General features: G+C 36.8%; 1 protein-coding gene across 2 annotated transcripts; it reads left to right on the top strand.

Annotated features, from left to right (window-relative positions):
- Positions 1-474: 474 nt before the first annotated feature.
- Positions 475-8,948, top strand: LOC140146777 (methyltransferase-like protein 27). Of its 2 annotated transcripts, XM_072168654.1 has the most exons (5): positions 475-653; positions 4,242-4,364; positions 4,839-4,974; positions 7,207-7,299; positions 7,948-8,946. In XM_072168654.1, the coding sequence occupies exons 1-5, from the start codon at positions 543-545 to the stop codon at positions 8,133-8,135; spliced, it is 651 nt and encodes a 216-aa protein (XP_072024755.1). In that variant the 5' UTR covers positions 475-542; the 3' UTR covers positions 8,136-8,946. The 2 variants fall into 2 exon arrangements, with proteins under 2 accessions (XP_072024755.1, XP_072024756.1); XM_072168655.1 differs by lacking the exon at positions 4,242-4,364 and having other exon boundaries at positions 7,948-8,948.
- The last annotated feature ends 8,069 nt before the right edge of the window (positions 8,949-17,017 follow it).

Genomic DNA, 17,017 nt, shown 5'->3' with positions numbered 1-17,017 from the left:
ACGAACATAAGACAGTGTACCTCCTATCAGAGAGTGCCAAACTTGCAAACTTGAAGATCATCACCCCTCACCATACGTTAAGTAGTGCCGTTCCAGGATTGTTTTGCAGACGACGAACAAAATTGAGGGCGTGAATTTTCAGGCAGGCATGTACCAGGCGGTGATGGAAGCGATATCGCCAATTTTTAGGTCGCCATTGGATTAACACATAATCATGAAATCGTCACAAACAATTCTAAATTTGTTATGTCGTGTCAAAGCAAAATGATCTTACTCTAAAACCGTCGGGGTTCGACAAAGTACCCCACTGTAAGTATGTTAATTTTCCATTTATAATTGCTAACCGTGTATTTTGAATGATGGGGCTGTATCTTCGCCAGCCTCGTACGTCACGTGTTGCGCTTCCTATGCCGCCTGGCATGTACTATTATTGTACATATCACAATGGCACAAGGTCAAGTTCACCGAGTGAACTGAGATACTCAAAGCAACGCGGAACACCATACTATGTGCTGCAGTTGGCATGATTGTTAGGTTTCATAATGGCGGATAACATTCCCGATAAAATTCTTGATGCAAAAGAGGGCCGCTTCCCAACAACGCTGGAAGGAATAAAGCAATTCTATGACGAATGGGCTCCCACATACGAGAAGGCAAGATTGCTTATAATTACTTATACCATGCATGTACGGTATCTATTTAATTTAAACCTGCCGTAAGCCTATTATTTTGATTGAGAGCACTCTGTGTCTGTCTTTTTGTACGGGCGCACACCACTATTTTTAAACCTTATTGTCTTATCATATAAGGCCAAATAAAAAAATAAACATGTATTGTTTCACGTCCCTTCCCGCTTCCTTTTTTGAGATTTCTTCAATCATTTTTTTATTTTTTGAAATTCAGTTAGGCCTATAACTTTTCAAAATATATGTCTAGGAAGTAAAGCTGCTTTCTATAGCCTTGCTAATACACAAGAAACACTTTTGGAAGGTTTTGAGATAATTAGAGGGGCCTACCTCTCAGAACAACATATAAAAAGAGGCCTCCTCCTTTTTCCAGGCATTATTGTGTTAATATGTGTACGCTATAATAGCTCTAATTAGGGTCTAATTATGGGTAGGCCTATTTACACTGATTTTGCGATAAAAAAGAGCCCCCTCCTCCTCCTTTTTTTAAAAAATCCGGATGTGAAACATGCTTTTTATTTTACTTCGCCTAATGCGAGCGCAGCAAACAGGAAATTTTGCATATTTTAATGTTTCCCTACACCAGGGCGTAATATAGAAACGGTGCCCAAAATATCTGTGCCAGAATTACTTGCCCCCCTTTCGACCTGCCAAAATCGCTTAACCCCCCTTTCGACCTGCCAAAAATGCTTGCCCCCTCCTTTGGCCTGCCAAAAATCTTGCCCCCCCCTGTAATTGACCACCCGGGGTATACATAATTATTGCACCACGCCTTCAAGATGTTCCATAATGTGCCCCTGATAATGAGGTTTTGTTGTCACCGAGTTTGAGCCCCATACCGGTTACAGATGTCCAGATATATAATACAATTCTAAGATTTGACCCCAAAATTAATGACCTTTGACCTGACCCCTGCACGATGTTCCATAATGTTCCCTGCGTTATGAGGTTTGTTGCCACCGAGTTTGATTCCCGTACCTCTTACAGATGTCCAGAAAATGAAATTCTAAGATTGGACCCCAGATGACCTTTGACCTGGCACCTGCAAAGTGTGCCAAAATGTTCTCCTGGTCATTAAGTTTTTATCACCGAGTTTGATCCCCGTACCCCTTACAGATGTCCAGAAAATTCATTTCTAAAATTTGCCCTCTGCATGACCTTTGACATGAACCCTGCAAAATGTTCCCCTGGTTATGAGATTTGTTGTCACTGAGTTTGAGCCTCATACCCTTTTACAGATAATGCAATTGTAAGATTTTACCCCATTAATGACCTTTGACCCACTTCTGTGAAGAAGCTATGGGCCACAGTACAAAGGTATAGGAATCAACAACCACTTGAGCCCGACTTTTCATAATATTCCTGTGATTAAAAAAATATATATTTATCGTACTGTCTTTTAGAACCTATCATTATGAAGCTTATTTAATAAGGAATTTATCTAGAGAAAGTTTGAAGTGAGAATAACCTGCGTTTTTTTTACTGAAAGTGTAGGTACTTCTCATGATGTTGGCCTTCCGCACACATATTATCAATTTGTAAGCGCTCTTTAGCAAAGTCATGGTTCATTGAATTTACAACCGTATGAAAAAACAGGCGAAAATAGTAACTTTTTGCACAAGATTTGCAATTTAAAGAGAATTGGCCATTGCTCATTCTAGTGACGCTAGTGCATGGACAATACAAGTGTGCTTTTTCATTTAAAGCCTTAATGTACAATCTTTTTGAATTTTTAGATTTTTCTTTTTTCTTCCATAATGATAAAATAGTTAATATAAATGCAATTATTATGAAAGTTCCCAATACATTTGGAGGCAAACAACATCATACACTTCACCTCTATCACTCGAAATATCTCGCACTTTTCGGATTAGGACGCCGAGTGCGGCCTCAGGGTTATTCTCTATGAAGCCAGTTTGGTTACACTCCCTCCACATGTGTGGAGGGAGCGTAACCAAAACTGGCTTCGTAGGAGACTAAGATTAGCGATCGTTCCGACATATTAATATAATCTGAAAATTATGATAATATATAATTATGTCGGACCAACAGAAAATCATCTCGTTTTACTACAAATAGGGCGAATTTGACAGTTTACTCATAGATGTACGTTGAACATGTGTAAGTATTACAAATATGTCAAAAATCGGTTTTGAATAAATAAAGGTATATTCTGAAAAAGATCGTACATTAAGGCTTTAATGACATAAAAGTTGACAAATATTGTAAGGAACACTTGAGGTTTTGACTTTTAAAACCTACCTTTTGGTCATAAAATGTGCTTAAGGATAGGTAGTTTTGAATAGATTTACCACATTCGCCTTGCTATAACATTGAATTGCGTTGTCTGTTTGGCCTAATGACGAAAAGTGTTTTTTTTTGGGGGAAGTGTTAGCTTTCGTATGATATTAAAAAGATTCTGATTGGATGAAGGGAACACTTGAGGTTTCGACAAAAAACAATTACAGAGGCCCATTTCCAGCTAGAAGCTCCACAGCTCGTACGATGCTATGTACTCAACCGTGTCGTGTAATCAAATATTGTGGGGAGACAATTCACTGCTTGCTGTTCTCTGCTTGGAAGCTCTTGGACGAAAATGTGTGTCCAGGTGTATCGAGGTGGAAACTGTGCGGTTTACAAGAGAATCGTTTTTGTATAGAAACCTTTCCTTATAGGCCTAGCAGAAAATGCACTATTTTACCTCGCCGATCGTCACAAGAGGGCTACTTCCTGGTATCTGTCAATCTGTTAGAACGTTGATTTTGATTCGTTAATATTTTATGTAACTCATATGTAAATGTGGTTCCCATTGGTCACTGTCTTCAACATACGTTTTTTCATTTTTGTGCATGACCACTACTTCACGAAGCCAATTTCAGCCGTTCTACTGCATGGGCGATTCTCTTCTGCAACGTGAGGGTTTCAATTGTATTTTAAACAAAACATATTACGCTGCTCACAGAAAACTTGATTGTTCTCTGTTATTTTAAGCTTTGAATTGGGAAATTCTCGTTTTGTTTTTGCTATCAACTTCAAGTTCTAGCATTGGAATTAATGAGTTTTTAAAATATACCTTCAAAATGCTTCTTCTGCTACATATTACATAGCACGATGATGTCACTTGCACATATGCATCGGCCGTTAAGTTTTCATGGGTTTGACGCATTTATGCTGGTTTCATACTACCCTGCCGCTTGCCGCTGAGCGGCGTGGCGCACGTGTATTGCAGACAAACGGACACGATCAAGGCTTGTCATTGGTTGAAACGCCCTCCGCTTGCCGGAGGCTTTACTCAGCTCACTTTATTCATATCGCTGAGCAGTCAAAAGGGCTATACCATTTATGGACTGAATAATTCTAGAATTCTCGGGGTTCGAATTCCAGCTCCACTTGATTTTTTTTACCCTAGTAATTTATTTGGAGCGCGATCAGAGTTCATTCTTTTCTAAGTATGTTATTGCTGTGATAAACAACGCCCTCTGGAATTAAAACCTGGAATAAATCTTAGTGTAATCTTAAAAGTTATGCCACTCGAAATTTGTTTCCACTTGACAGGATCTTGCTCATGAGGGTTATACTGCACCACGAAGGTCAGCAGAAACTATGGCAAAATGTCTAACTAACAAAGATGCTGAAATTATGGATATGGCCTGCGGAACGGGTCTTGTGGCACACGAGGTATGACCGGACATTCTTTTTCTTGTTGTTGCAGTTATCAGTATTGTCGATATTTTCATTGACGTTGTAGCAGGTCTCAAAATACTCGTTAAGATTTTTATTTTGGTTAAAAACCGCCTCGTTAATGCGTAATTTAACTTTCGGGTCTACTTTCGGGATTTTGCCCATTTATTTTGAGCTACAAATCTAAAGATTGTCCTTTCAATTCAAGGCGTTTTGAGGGCCTTTGTTGCGTTTTCGGGGGCAAATAATTGTCCTTAATTTCCGTCTTTTTTTGAGCTTGTTAAAAGAGGCTATCATCACTATCAACGCCAAAAGTTATCAATGTGCTGCAACTAATAATCTTTAATTTTTCTGTATTAGATTCTAAATTAATTCAGACAAAATAATGCGGATATTATTATTCTATACCTTTACTCATGATTAATCAAAGTACAACCTAAATAGGAATGTTCTCATGTTATGCTTACACAGTTGACAAGACATGGATTTAAAAATATAGACGGAGTTGACATTTCCACGGAAAGTTTGAAAATTTGCAAAGAAGGGGGATTATACCGACGCCTGATATGCGATCGCATCGGAACCAATAAACTGGATATAAACGATGGTAAGCTATTACAAATACTCTGATTGTATTTTTCAGGAAATATGTTCATGCTTTTGCATTAAACGAATTCTTTTCGTATCTCTTCTTCACATTTTATTGGACACATGATTCAAATGTGTCAGGATTTAACAGTGCTAAATAATTATTCTGAAAAGACAATCCTGTTACCGACTGTCAACATTTGACAACCATTTGCCTCAGATGAACACGATGAAGGTCACTTTTTTGAAAGCTTGTCTGGAGTACAAGGTCATCAGGTGTAACTGCCGATTCTGCATCTGGGCTATAAACTGACCATGGCTCTACGACAAACTGTAAAGTTGTCATCTCATGGATAAGAATAGACCATAATTCGTTCGGGAATTATAACTGTCAAGAACATTTCATCCATAGTGGCGTAAGGTGATATGTGGTTATTTTTTGTACTTAGCACATAATGGTTTTAATGATGTTCTCTTTCATTTTGCTAAGTCTCAGTAACCAAAATTCTCCCAAGCCATCGTTCCATCTTTCTGTCGTCTGACCTTGTGCTGAAAATCCTTCTATCCTTATGCTCCGACGTCGCGACACTCTGGAACTACCTCCCTGAGGACATTATCCATTTAATAATTCTCTGCAGTCCGAAGTAAACTTTATAAATCTGATGATTTATACTTAAAGTGTATGTAGGTGGGATGAAAAGCCGACGATCAATTGACAATTTTGACCTTTCGTATTGAAGATATGGATTTTTTCCCAAAACACCAAAAAAAAAATAGGTCCTTTGGGGAAAAATCCATATCTTCAATATGAAAGGTCAAAATTTTCAATTGATCGTCGGCTTTTCCTCCCAGCTACATACACTTTAAATACATATCATTAGATTTATAAAGTTTACTTCGATGACTGTTAAATATCAAAAATTTAGAAAATAAAAATTTTAATAATTTGTCATAAAATTTTTATTACATCGCGAATTTCAATAAATCAAAATTATTTGATATCAGACGGACATTCCTCGTATTCAGATTGCAATCTGGTGTACTCTCAGCTCACACCAAAAATACGTGAGAACGTCGATAAACGTTGATATCAGATCCCTTAACAACATGTGAATTATGAATAAAATACTGGACTTCATCTGGCACCTGCAAAGATGCTCCTGTATTGATCGTAATCGGAGACTGGTAACGTGTCACCCGGCAAGGAATATTGATTATTGATGCATCCCATGGACGTGAAAGTTGGAAATATCAGGCCCCTCGTTTGTATAGTTTATCCTCCGTATCAATTTGGTGTCTAGACGTTTTAGCGTGATATTGCGGAATTCAGTTGCGATAGGACGTCTATGCTGTTCAAGCCTGCTTTGAGGGATTGTTTTGTGGCGCCTACGTCCCGGACCTACGTATGCTTCTGTGCAATCCGGATCCCCACACTTCATACCGTAAACAAGGTTCGATTGTTTGTCTCTCAGAGGCTTGTCCTTAACATGGACTAGTTTTTCACGTGCATGGGATGCATCAATAATCAATATTTCTTGCCGTTTGACACGTGACCGGTCTCCGATTACGATCAATACAGTAGCATCTTTGCAATAGCAAGATGAAGTCCAATAAGATTGGATGAAAATGTGCCAAATTCGTAAGGTCAGTGCAGTATTTTATTCATAATTCACCTTCTGATTCCACGACTGGATGATTCCGTTATACTTCAACATTGTTTGCAATGTCACTGAAAATAATAACCATTGGCGTCATATGTGATGCGATCAAGGAAACTCAGTCGGAACTCATATTTTTAGTTTCTTATACGATAGCAACAAGCATACAAAGCTCATTGCATTTTGCAGAAAACCCCATTGAATTTAATCAACCAGTTCTAAAGATATGAGCAATAAAGAGTTTCCAAAACAAAAGGAAACAAAAGGAAATACTTCCTTTGTTTGGCTATATCTCTAAATCAATATTTCCGAGTTCCGACTGATTTTGCTTGATCGCATCACATAATTGCTTAGGTCATCATAATGCAGAACTTCTAGTGAAATATTTCATTGTTGTCCCGTACATCATATTTTACCAACTACCCTTTACTGATGGACCTTCAGCGATGTTATTTAAGTCTGAAGTCTCGAATTATTTACTAATGCAGGCTAGACAATAGAATCTAGAAACTGAATAATCAATTAATAATAATAATACGGGGATTACTCTTTTCACAACTTTCACATGCGTCAATTGTAATTTTAAATTGCAGATAGCTACGACGGCTTAATTTTATGCGGAGCTCTTTTAAAAGGCCATTTAAATCTAGGATGCTTTCCAGAACTGATACGCATTGTCAAACCTGGTGAGTCGACTTAAACTATATAAAAGCGCAGTATAAAACAATAACATTCTAATTCCAGAATTGTTTTCAAATTTTAAATTAGTAAACAGTATTCGATCAGATCTGATCGGTTTTATGTCGCCAGTGGTACAATGGATATCTAATGAAATAAGGAAACAATAAACATAAGAAACATATATTGATCCACTTCTGAACGTGGGTTTGTCAACGTTTCTTATTTGAACTTTGAACACACGGTGAGTCAATCATCAAGGCTACAGCAGAAATTGGCTTCAAAGACACAAAACTGAAGTGTCTAAAGCTGTTGGTAAGGTCGGGGTCTAGAGTTGAAAATTATACGGTTTGTTGGAAAAAATATATAATCAACGAAGATAATATATTTTGTTTAAATTGCTGGGTCTTTTGATGACAAAAGCAAAACCGAGGGTTGCAGTATTCTTTGAGCATCGGTCTTATTACAAATTCATGTTTGATATTCAAAATATCAGCTGCTTTAAAGCGTACGGGTAAGGAAGCAACCTTATGATAATGAAATCTTAATTAAATCGTGTTTTTTTCTTGGGGGGGGGGGAGGGAGGGGCAATATAATTGATAACACTCACATTCATCTCTTGTGGAAACTGAATGCATACTATTAATCATTTGCAGGTGGTCCAATTATATTCAGTGTGAGTAGTAACAGCAAGGATACTTTTGACAAATTCAAAGACGGTAAATTTGAATCCGACTTACAGGAACTGGTTTGCAAAGGATTATGGGTAAAAGAAGCAAACGAGCTTATTCCAGATTGGATATTCAACAGACCTGGACATCAGTATGTGTATAAAGTAGTGTGATGGTGAACAGATCGATCTGAGAAACATCTGACATTCGGAAAGTTATAAACATAGACCGTGAAGACATGGGCTCACATCTGGGTCGTATTATTGTTTAGTATACAGTAAGCCTAAGAATTATACCTAAGTAAAACCTAAGTACCAGTTATGTCCACCCCTGTATATCCTAAATAAAGGCAAATATGTCAAAATTAAAACAAGCAGCCAATATATGTAATCTGAAGCTCTGATTTGAGACCTTATTTGTTGAAATTGGTTGAGAATTAGAGAAACGGTGATCGAAAACCTAATGAAGAAGCGAAATCAAAAGTTGCACTTTTGTGTTCTTATCAATGAAAGTACGACGCTAGTTTTAACGTGCTAATCAATGGAAGCGCAGCGCTAGTTCTCTTGCTCACGAACGCTTTGTGTACAAATCAATAGGGCATTTAACGCAGCAAACTGCAACTTTTAAGTTGGTATCTTCCTTGGATTTTGGGATCGCCGTGTCTTTATTTCTTGAACAATTTCAACAAATAAGGTCTTAAATTTGAGCTAAAAGATGCAGCTATTGGCTGCTGGTTCCAATTATGACATATCCGTCTTTGTTTAGGATATACAGGAGGTGAACATAACTGGTGCCTTAATTTTTTGGCTTACTGTATTCACATTATGCTGATGAGACCATTCATCTCGCTCGCACCTTTTGGATTGGCGTGTTTGAAAGTTTTTAACTCCGACACAGTTACGACTGCAATATAAACTTAGTTATTGCAAAAGCAAAAAATGCTATGGTAAAACAGATTATTTGATCCCGTTTGAAGTTAAATAAATTTTTACACATTTATCTAAGTATGTAAGTATATGTAACTCTGACAGTGCCTCATTTCAAATATATAGTTTTAGTTTTGGTTTTGGTTTTGGTCACGTGGTTTCCTATTGTCCTGCCTAACCACTTGAATCATAAGATATCGAACTCATTGTTTCTACCTTTTGTTTAAAACCGAACATTTGTGTCAGTCAGTTTCGGTTTTGGTTTCAGTTTCTTATAAGTGGTGTGGATCGTAAAATTATTTAATTTGAAGTTACCTACTCTAAGTATACAAAAGAAATGTTTAAATTTCGCAGTGCAATATTCACGAGCAGAGAAGTCGAACAAAGCAGTCTACATTTGAAAGCATTGATTTAGTTTGAAAGCATTGACTTGAGACTACGAATTAGCCTAAGCTGATTTCACTGTGAAAATATATAGACCATCGAAATATTTCCACAGACATTACAATAGGCACTTGACAGATTATGACTTCAGTGTTATAAACACTATTATACACAACTCTATTTATGTGCATGTCGCATGACGGAAGATCAATATCATAGAAAGCTGGTTTAAACTAACTTTTATTCAATTTATTTATTGGAGAATAGAGAGAGAGAGATAGAAGAGATCGCCAGGGAAAGAGGGTATGTGTGTGTGTGAGGGGGAGGGGGTAAGGGTAAGGGAGAAAGAGAAACAGAGGGAAGAGAGCATTGGAAGTGGGAAGGGAAGGAGGGGAGAGGGGGCTCAAGAGTGGAGTGGAATAATAGGGAAGAGTCGATATCGAGTGTGGGGAGGGGGAGGAGGAGGTTATATATAGGTGGCGGAGGAACATAGGTAAGAGGTATGGGTTGTGCTTTCCGGGGAATAATCTAATTCATAATCAAATCATCTACATCATCATGCATCGTTTATATTTCAGACAAATAAACAAAACACCCCCACCCCCACCCCTCAATATATGCACATGATGTCTATGCATAACTTATCAAACGAATCTCGGAACTCGGATGTAATTTAATTTTATGGTGTCATGGAAGTGTGCCACATACGGCAGAGAGCATCAAAAGTCGTCCGCGTTGATAGATATCGATAATGAAAATGTTAGCACAATAGGCTATTATAATATATACGTATGGTTATAGGCCATTATACTTTTGATTATATATACCCTCTTGTGTCCTCCCAGCACAATAGTGTTATGATTGCATACCAGTTCATCTCCACATTTTAATCCCTTGATTTTTGGTTTCTGAACAATAGAGAAACCAAAACTATATATTTGAAATGAGGGAGTGTCTCATTTCAAATCTTTAGTTTCGGTTTCTCTTTTGTTCAGAAACCAAACAAAAATCAAGGGATTAAAAATTAGAGCAGATCTGCATGGTCTACAATGATAACACTATGGGAGGACACAGTATAGGGTATATAACCAGAAGTATACAATAGCCTATTGTGCTAACATAATTATTCTCATGATTGATATCGGAAATCTATCCCGCGGACGATAGTTGATGCTCTCTGTCGAAGGTGGCATTATTACACTCACGAGTTCTAGGCCTAGAAATCATATGTGACCCGGCAGCACAAACGAGCCGTAAATTCCCTAAATTGTATTCTGTGTTACGGTGTACAATGTGTACGAAGGTCGTATTCATCGATAAATTAAGCTGGCCCGACTTCCGTCTTATTTTGATCATCAAAAACTAATCAATAATCCTATTGTTGAAGTGGATAATAAGGACGCACCATTAGACTTCATAGGGGTGGGGAGGAAGTTTTGAAAAAAAAACTTCCCCACTACATAAGCAAAAAAAAACTTTCCTACCAACACTAAAAAAAAAAAAAAAAAAATCTTTCCTCACCCAACTGTATAAATGCATATTAAAAATAAAACTTTTTAAAAAAACTTGTCGCCTTTGGCGGCGAAAAAAAAAAATCTTGCCCCAACCCCAACTTCCTCCACCCCCCCTTGAAGACTAATGGTGCGTCCCTAAGCTTCTACCTTAGATGGCCGGCTATAGGACTTTTGATAGCTCTGGTCTTTGTTTGCTTTTGCTAAATCTTGTTCAAGTGATGGGTTACCAGGCATTGTATTTTGTACAGGTATGCATAACCAACAATTAACAATGAGAGAACTTTCTTAAACCTCGTTGACTTCAGGATGATTTGAAATGACCGCCAATTATGACTGTTTGATATATATTGCCAGCAATGTGGAAAAAGAGACATATGTAAAAACGCAAAAAGCTATAATTTTGTTGAAGGAGCAAAGTTTAACAAACCATAACCTCGCTTCTGGATATCGTTTGAAGTCAAATGATATACCATTTTTAAGTTTATGATGTTTATTAAACACAAAATAAAACAAAATTGACCGGGGGAGGAATTTACGGCTCATTCGCCGTGGACGGTCACATATACAGGGTGATTTAAAATGAACTGTACCCAACTTAACCAATTTTTCATATATATTCGCGGAGATTGTACATATCAAAAACTATCATAGAAAGCAGTGATAAGTGCTCTGTAGTAGAAATTTTGAATTTTGATAATAAGTGATTTTAGTCAGAAGATATCGCATTTTCAATTTATCATCCCATTGTTAGACCAACACATGGAACTAAGTTTATCCGTGTTCTCTACCGCAGTAACAAAATTTGTGTGTTTTATAAAAATGTAGTTTTCTTCAAAACCATTTGTGGTAAAGACATGATTTTTTCACCAATAATAGGAAACATACTATCCTGTTACAACTTACAAACACAAATTATTTTAATGTCGCTAAATATTTTATTTTAATATTTGAATTTGGGTACAGTTCATTTTAAATCACCCTGTACATGCGCGTATATTGAAGGATGGGGTGGGGCGGGGGCTTTGTTTGTTTGTATGAAACATAAACGATGCATGGAGATGATTTTATAATGAATTAGTTCATTATCCCTGAGAAGCACAACCCATACCTCTTTAAGAGGGGGCTCCCCTCCCTATATAACCAACTCAAATATCGCTACTGGACTTAATGCTAAGCGCAATAGATACAGTCAGTTATATCGATACCAAGATGAGAATCTATTCTTACCTTCTCTGGTTCGATTGACCCAAGGCGAATTAATGAATGCTTCCGATCTCTTTAGATATATTTGTCTCAGCATAGGGCCACCTTAAGCTTATTGCAACTGTGGTTGGATGTAGTCTCGGGTCAGACTATGATCATATTAATAGTTAGTGTTCAATATCCTTAAGGGTAGACAAGGTACTGTTCGAAGCAGCCACAAAATATCGATTTCCATTATGTAAATCAATATATTATTGAACAATAACACTTTGATGTTTTGCAAAAGTTCATTCTACAAACCATATACTTTCAAACCTTGCTTGATTTATCGTTGTTAATGAGTTATGTACATTTATGTAAGTGTTGCAGGTGTTTCAGTCCTCCTACAATATAACTCAAGAACCACAGGACCTACAAAAGTATATCTGTGATATTTTTATACACACTCGCTATGAAATGAGCAATGCGATTTTTGCCAAAGCTACCATTCGCAAGATGCTGTGAACTACCAAATCGCAACACTTTAAAATAGTGTCAAACCTTAACTGTTTATATTACGGACAAATTTTGTGCATTTTTTACGTTGTTCGTAAGTAATTTCGTAAGTGCAGAATCGTGCAGAATACTGGCTATAAAAGACGGGTGTTTCGTTACGCGTTTGACGCGTTTTGTTACACATTCGACGCATTTTAAGCAATTACGTTAAGCAATGTCGCGGTTTTACGCATTTCATTACGCAATCAACGCATTTTGTTACGCAATCGACGCAGTTTGACGCAATTCACGTTTTTGATGTATCGGGTGGGGTGAGGGTGCCATATAACAGGTGTTTTCCAGTTCTATATTACACGTCTCAAAAAAGAAGACACGATTTCCCCGAACCTGGACTCGAATCTGAGCAACGCGCGCTGGGATATTAAAAATTTCGTTTATTATTATTATTCATGGGGAAAATATCAATAATTTAAAACTTTCTCGAGATTTTCTATAAAAATGTAAAGCGTCCATGCCCTAAAAAGATAACTTGTAAGGATTTACGCCGTCAAAAAGTACATTATCGCTCCACGATTTAAACCCCGAAATTATGTCTTCTTTTTCGAGCGCCCAACCGAGTAAAGTTTTATAATCGTCGTGTTTTCTGATGGTCCGAATTAAACTTTCTATCTGGACCATTTCTTCGGCGTTTAAACGATCGGTTTCGCGTCTTTCTTCCGAACGAAAGATAAACCTCGATGTATATGCATAGACATCTTCCTCGTTTCGAAACATTTTTTCCCTTTATAAAAAAAGTGAAGGGTAACCTACGCTGCCATGGTTTATAATTTCGAACGACGGCACAATTAGCGTCGCTGGAGAATCACGTCTTGGAAGAATAGCGTCTTGAGAGATTAACGTCGAAGAGAAAAACGTCGAAGAGAAAAACGTCGAAGAGAAAAACGTCGAAGAGAATAACGTCGAGGAAGAATAACGTCGAGGGAGAATAACGTCGAGGGAGAAAAACGTCGAGGGAGAAAAACGTCGAAGAGAAAAACGTCGAAGAGAAAAACGTCGCCACAGTCCTTATTACTACTGCCGCTTCTAGGCAAAATGTCTTAATAATTATTTTTCAGAAGACTAGAATTAAACAAAACCCTAAAATACAAGGTCTCATGAGATAACGCTCTTATTTTGCTTCACAGTACGTAAATTATTTCCGAAGACTACATTTTAATGTAGGCTCTGTGCAAACATTCATCGGTAAGGGACACACCATTTGATTTTCAAGGGGGTTGGAGTTTGGGTCTGGCGGTTTTTTTTATTTCAAATTTTATTTCTTAGTGGGGCGATTTATTTTGCCTCACTAATGGGCGAATTAAAGAAGAAAAAACATACACTCCCCTATCCTGGAAATCAAATGGTAAGCCACCAGTGCGTTACGTCATCAACCCAAGTTCGTTAAAATACTCATTCCGTAAGCATGGTAAGAGTCACCAAATCACCACTAATACAAACGTACTGGAGTGGTTTGGTGGTAGGTATATTATGTGTTGTCCTCCCCTCCCCGTGGAGTGGGGAGCCAGGAGAGAGGGGCACACCATGACATAGGTAATATTCTAATATTGTTGTATTTTAAAAGACTATGTATGGTTTTCTTGACAGGGTCGGTATACAGGTAACAGAGGTAATTATAACATTGGTGAACGACGATGACGAGGTTCTTTTTTGCTTGGCGATTGATACAGTAATTTAGTGGGTATTCCGGCATGAAGATTACGATGCCCGGGGGGGCACTCAACTTTAGAAGTGACGGGTATGTGCCTACCGGTGTCGCGAAGTAGGGGCCTATCGGCACAATTTTGAAAGTTTCGGCATAATTTTAAAAAAATGGAGCAAAATTTGAAAGTTTCGGCATTATTTTGTTGCATTTTGATGATGCTCTTCTAGAAAATCTAGAAAAAAAAGGGGGTCATTGAGTAGCCGCAACCAAAAAAAAAGGGGGTCATTGGGTCATAACAGTCACATTATATGCCATTTCCAAAATGGGCGTGTGTGGATTCACAAAGCCAAGCTAAGCCACTCCTATTAAACTTACTGACTGACCAACAATAGCCAATGAGAAGTCTGCCTTGAGGCTCAAAAGCTGCCATTTTCAGTTTATAATATACTATACTGGTACATTTTGTGTATGAGTTCATTCATGCAGGCACAGAGCAGCTATGGATGTGATATCAGAATGCATCTATTCAGGTTATTATTTGCTCAAGGAATGTTTACTTATCAGTGTTTGTAACTTCTCTATTCATTCATGATAACCACGAATGGGGAATTATTATCCACGGATTTACTTCTGATGGTTTATTTATCTAGTTTGCAATTTGTAATAAGTCTGCACAAATCTGTGGTGGTTTTTTACATGTAATATTTTATAATTCATGCAGCATGTAGAGCCTATACACAACTTGACAATTCCAAAAATATTTTCTTTGTGTTGGATAATTTACAGGCCTAAATGTACAATGTAAATTCCAGTTAAAAAAAGCTCTTTCAATATTTTCTGACATAGCTGATGATATAAATACCGGGTATAAATAGTGTTATACCTATACTCCATTGTAAATATATGATGAACAGTGAGAACTTAAAAATTAGATACATTTCTTTATCATTATTTTTTGCCTATACACCTCTTCAACAAAATCTCCATCATGATTTAGTATTATTAATGATAGTATAGGGCCTATATTTCTGTTTATCAAAAGGAAAATTTCAAACTAGGCCTGGGCCTACTATCATGACTATAATACTATAGTAATGATCCAAATCCATGCTCTACACTATATAGCAACATTACTATATATAGAGAGGAAATAGTAAGAAATACTGAATGCATTTTTATTTGTTTTGAGGTCTGTTTGGCATTTTACCATTCATTTGTCCTTGTAGGTATTGTAAATTTAACTTAAAGCTCCGGCTTATTACACATAATTGCATAACTCTGCTTGTATATAGTATGACTTAAAATCTTTCAAACTGGAATCAGTGAAACTATGTGCATTTCATCACTGGCGCAGAGAGAATTTCCTTCAGGTCTGAGGAAATTTTAGGCCGTTTTAGCATAGTCTGTTAAATTCAACTTTACAATAATTTTTTTTTTGTCAAATTTCTTTCTTTCTTTCCATCCTTCTTTCTTTCTTTCTTTCTTTCTTTCTTTCTTTCTTTCTTTCTTTCTTTCTTTCTTTCTCCTTCCTTCCTTCCTTTCTTTCTTTCTTTCTTTCTTTCTTTCCTTCTTTCTTTCTTTCTTTCTTTCTTTCTTCATTCCTTCCTTCCTTCCTTTCTTCCTTCCTTCCTTTCTTCATTTCTTTCTTTCTTTCTTTCTTTCTTTCTTTCTTTCTTTCTTCCTTTATATGCTATGACAAATTTTTTGTCAAATTTCTTTCTTTCTTTCCATCCTTCCATCCTTCTTTCTTTCTTTCTTTCTTTCTTTCTTTCTTTCTTTCTTTCTTTCTTTCTTTCTTTCTTTCTTTCTTTCTTTCTTTCTTTCTTCCTTTCTTTCTTTCTTTCTTTCTTTCTTTCTTTCTTTCTTCATTCCTTCCTTTCTTTCTTTCTTTCTTTCTTTCTTTCTTTCTTTCTTTCTTTCTTTCTTTCTTTCTTTCTTTCTTTCTTTCTTTCTTTCTTTCTTTCTTTCTTTCTTTCTTTCTTTCTTTCTTTCTTTTTCTTCCTTTATATGCAGGGCGTTTCAACCAATGACAAGCCTTGATTGTGTCCGTTTGTCTGCAATACGCGTGCGCCACGCCGCTCAGCGGCAAGCGGCAGGGTAGTATGAAACCAGCATAAGGACAATGAAACAATCAGGTTTTTTTAAATAGAACATTTTAGGCTTACATGAAACTTTAATAACCTGGAATCATGTAAATCTTTGGACCTTGCAACTGCTAAATTGTTGATCGGCTATGATTTAGCTATTGAAATAGCCTACTGAACAAAAAGACACAAAAAGCATCACAATTATCTCATACCATTGAGGAGTTATGGCTTTTCAAGCTCAAAATTAGGCGAAAATTGCATTTTTTCCCAAATAAATTGTCAACCTGACCCCAACTTTCTAACCCTGTTACGAAAAATAAGAAACAGATTTACCCGTTTAATGATTTGAATATCACAAATCCCTTGTCACATAATTAGCATAAACAATTAGGCTATGCACTACTCAGTAGTTTTCATGTTCATAGGCCTACACTCAGCAAGTCAATTTTTTTGTCACCCCAAAACGGCCATTTTCGGCCAAATTGGACCAAAAATTAATTTTTCTCAAAATCAGTGAAAAATAAGGGATTTTAAGTGTCCAAAATCTGAAAATATGTGACATTTTACCCTAGAAACATTTAAGTAATCAAGAATTTTGACTGTTTTCACCCCTAAATATTTTTTTTTTCACACGACACGCGTGTCCGCCAAACGTAAATCAAAACTTGAATGCTGTCATATCATTAGATTTAGAAAGTTTACTTCGAGGACTGTTAAATGTCAACAATTTAAAAAATATCAAAT

The sequence above is a fragment of the Amphiura filiformis genome, chromosome 2 (assembly GCF_039555335.1).
Source record: "Amphiura filiformis chromosome 2, Afil_fr2py, whole genome shotgun sequence".
NCBI lineage: Eukaryota > Metazoa > Echinodermata > Ophiuroidea > Amphilepidida > Amphiuridae > Amphiura > Amphiura filiformis.
This window is presented reverse-complemented; position numbering and strand designations above follow the sequence as displayed.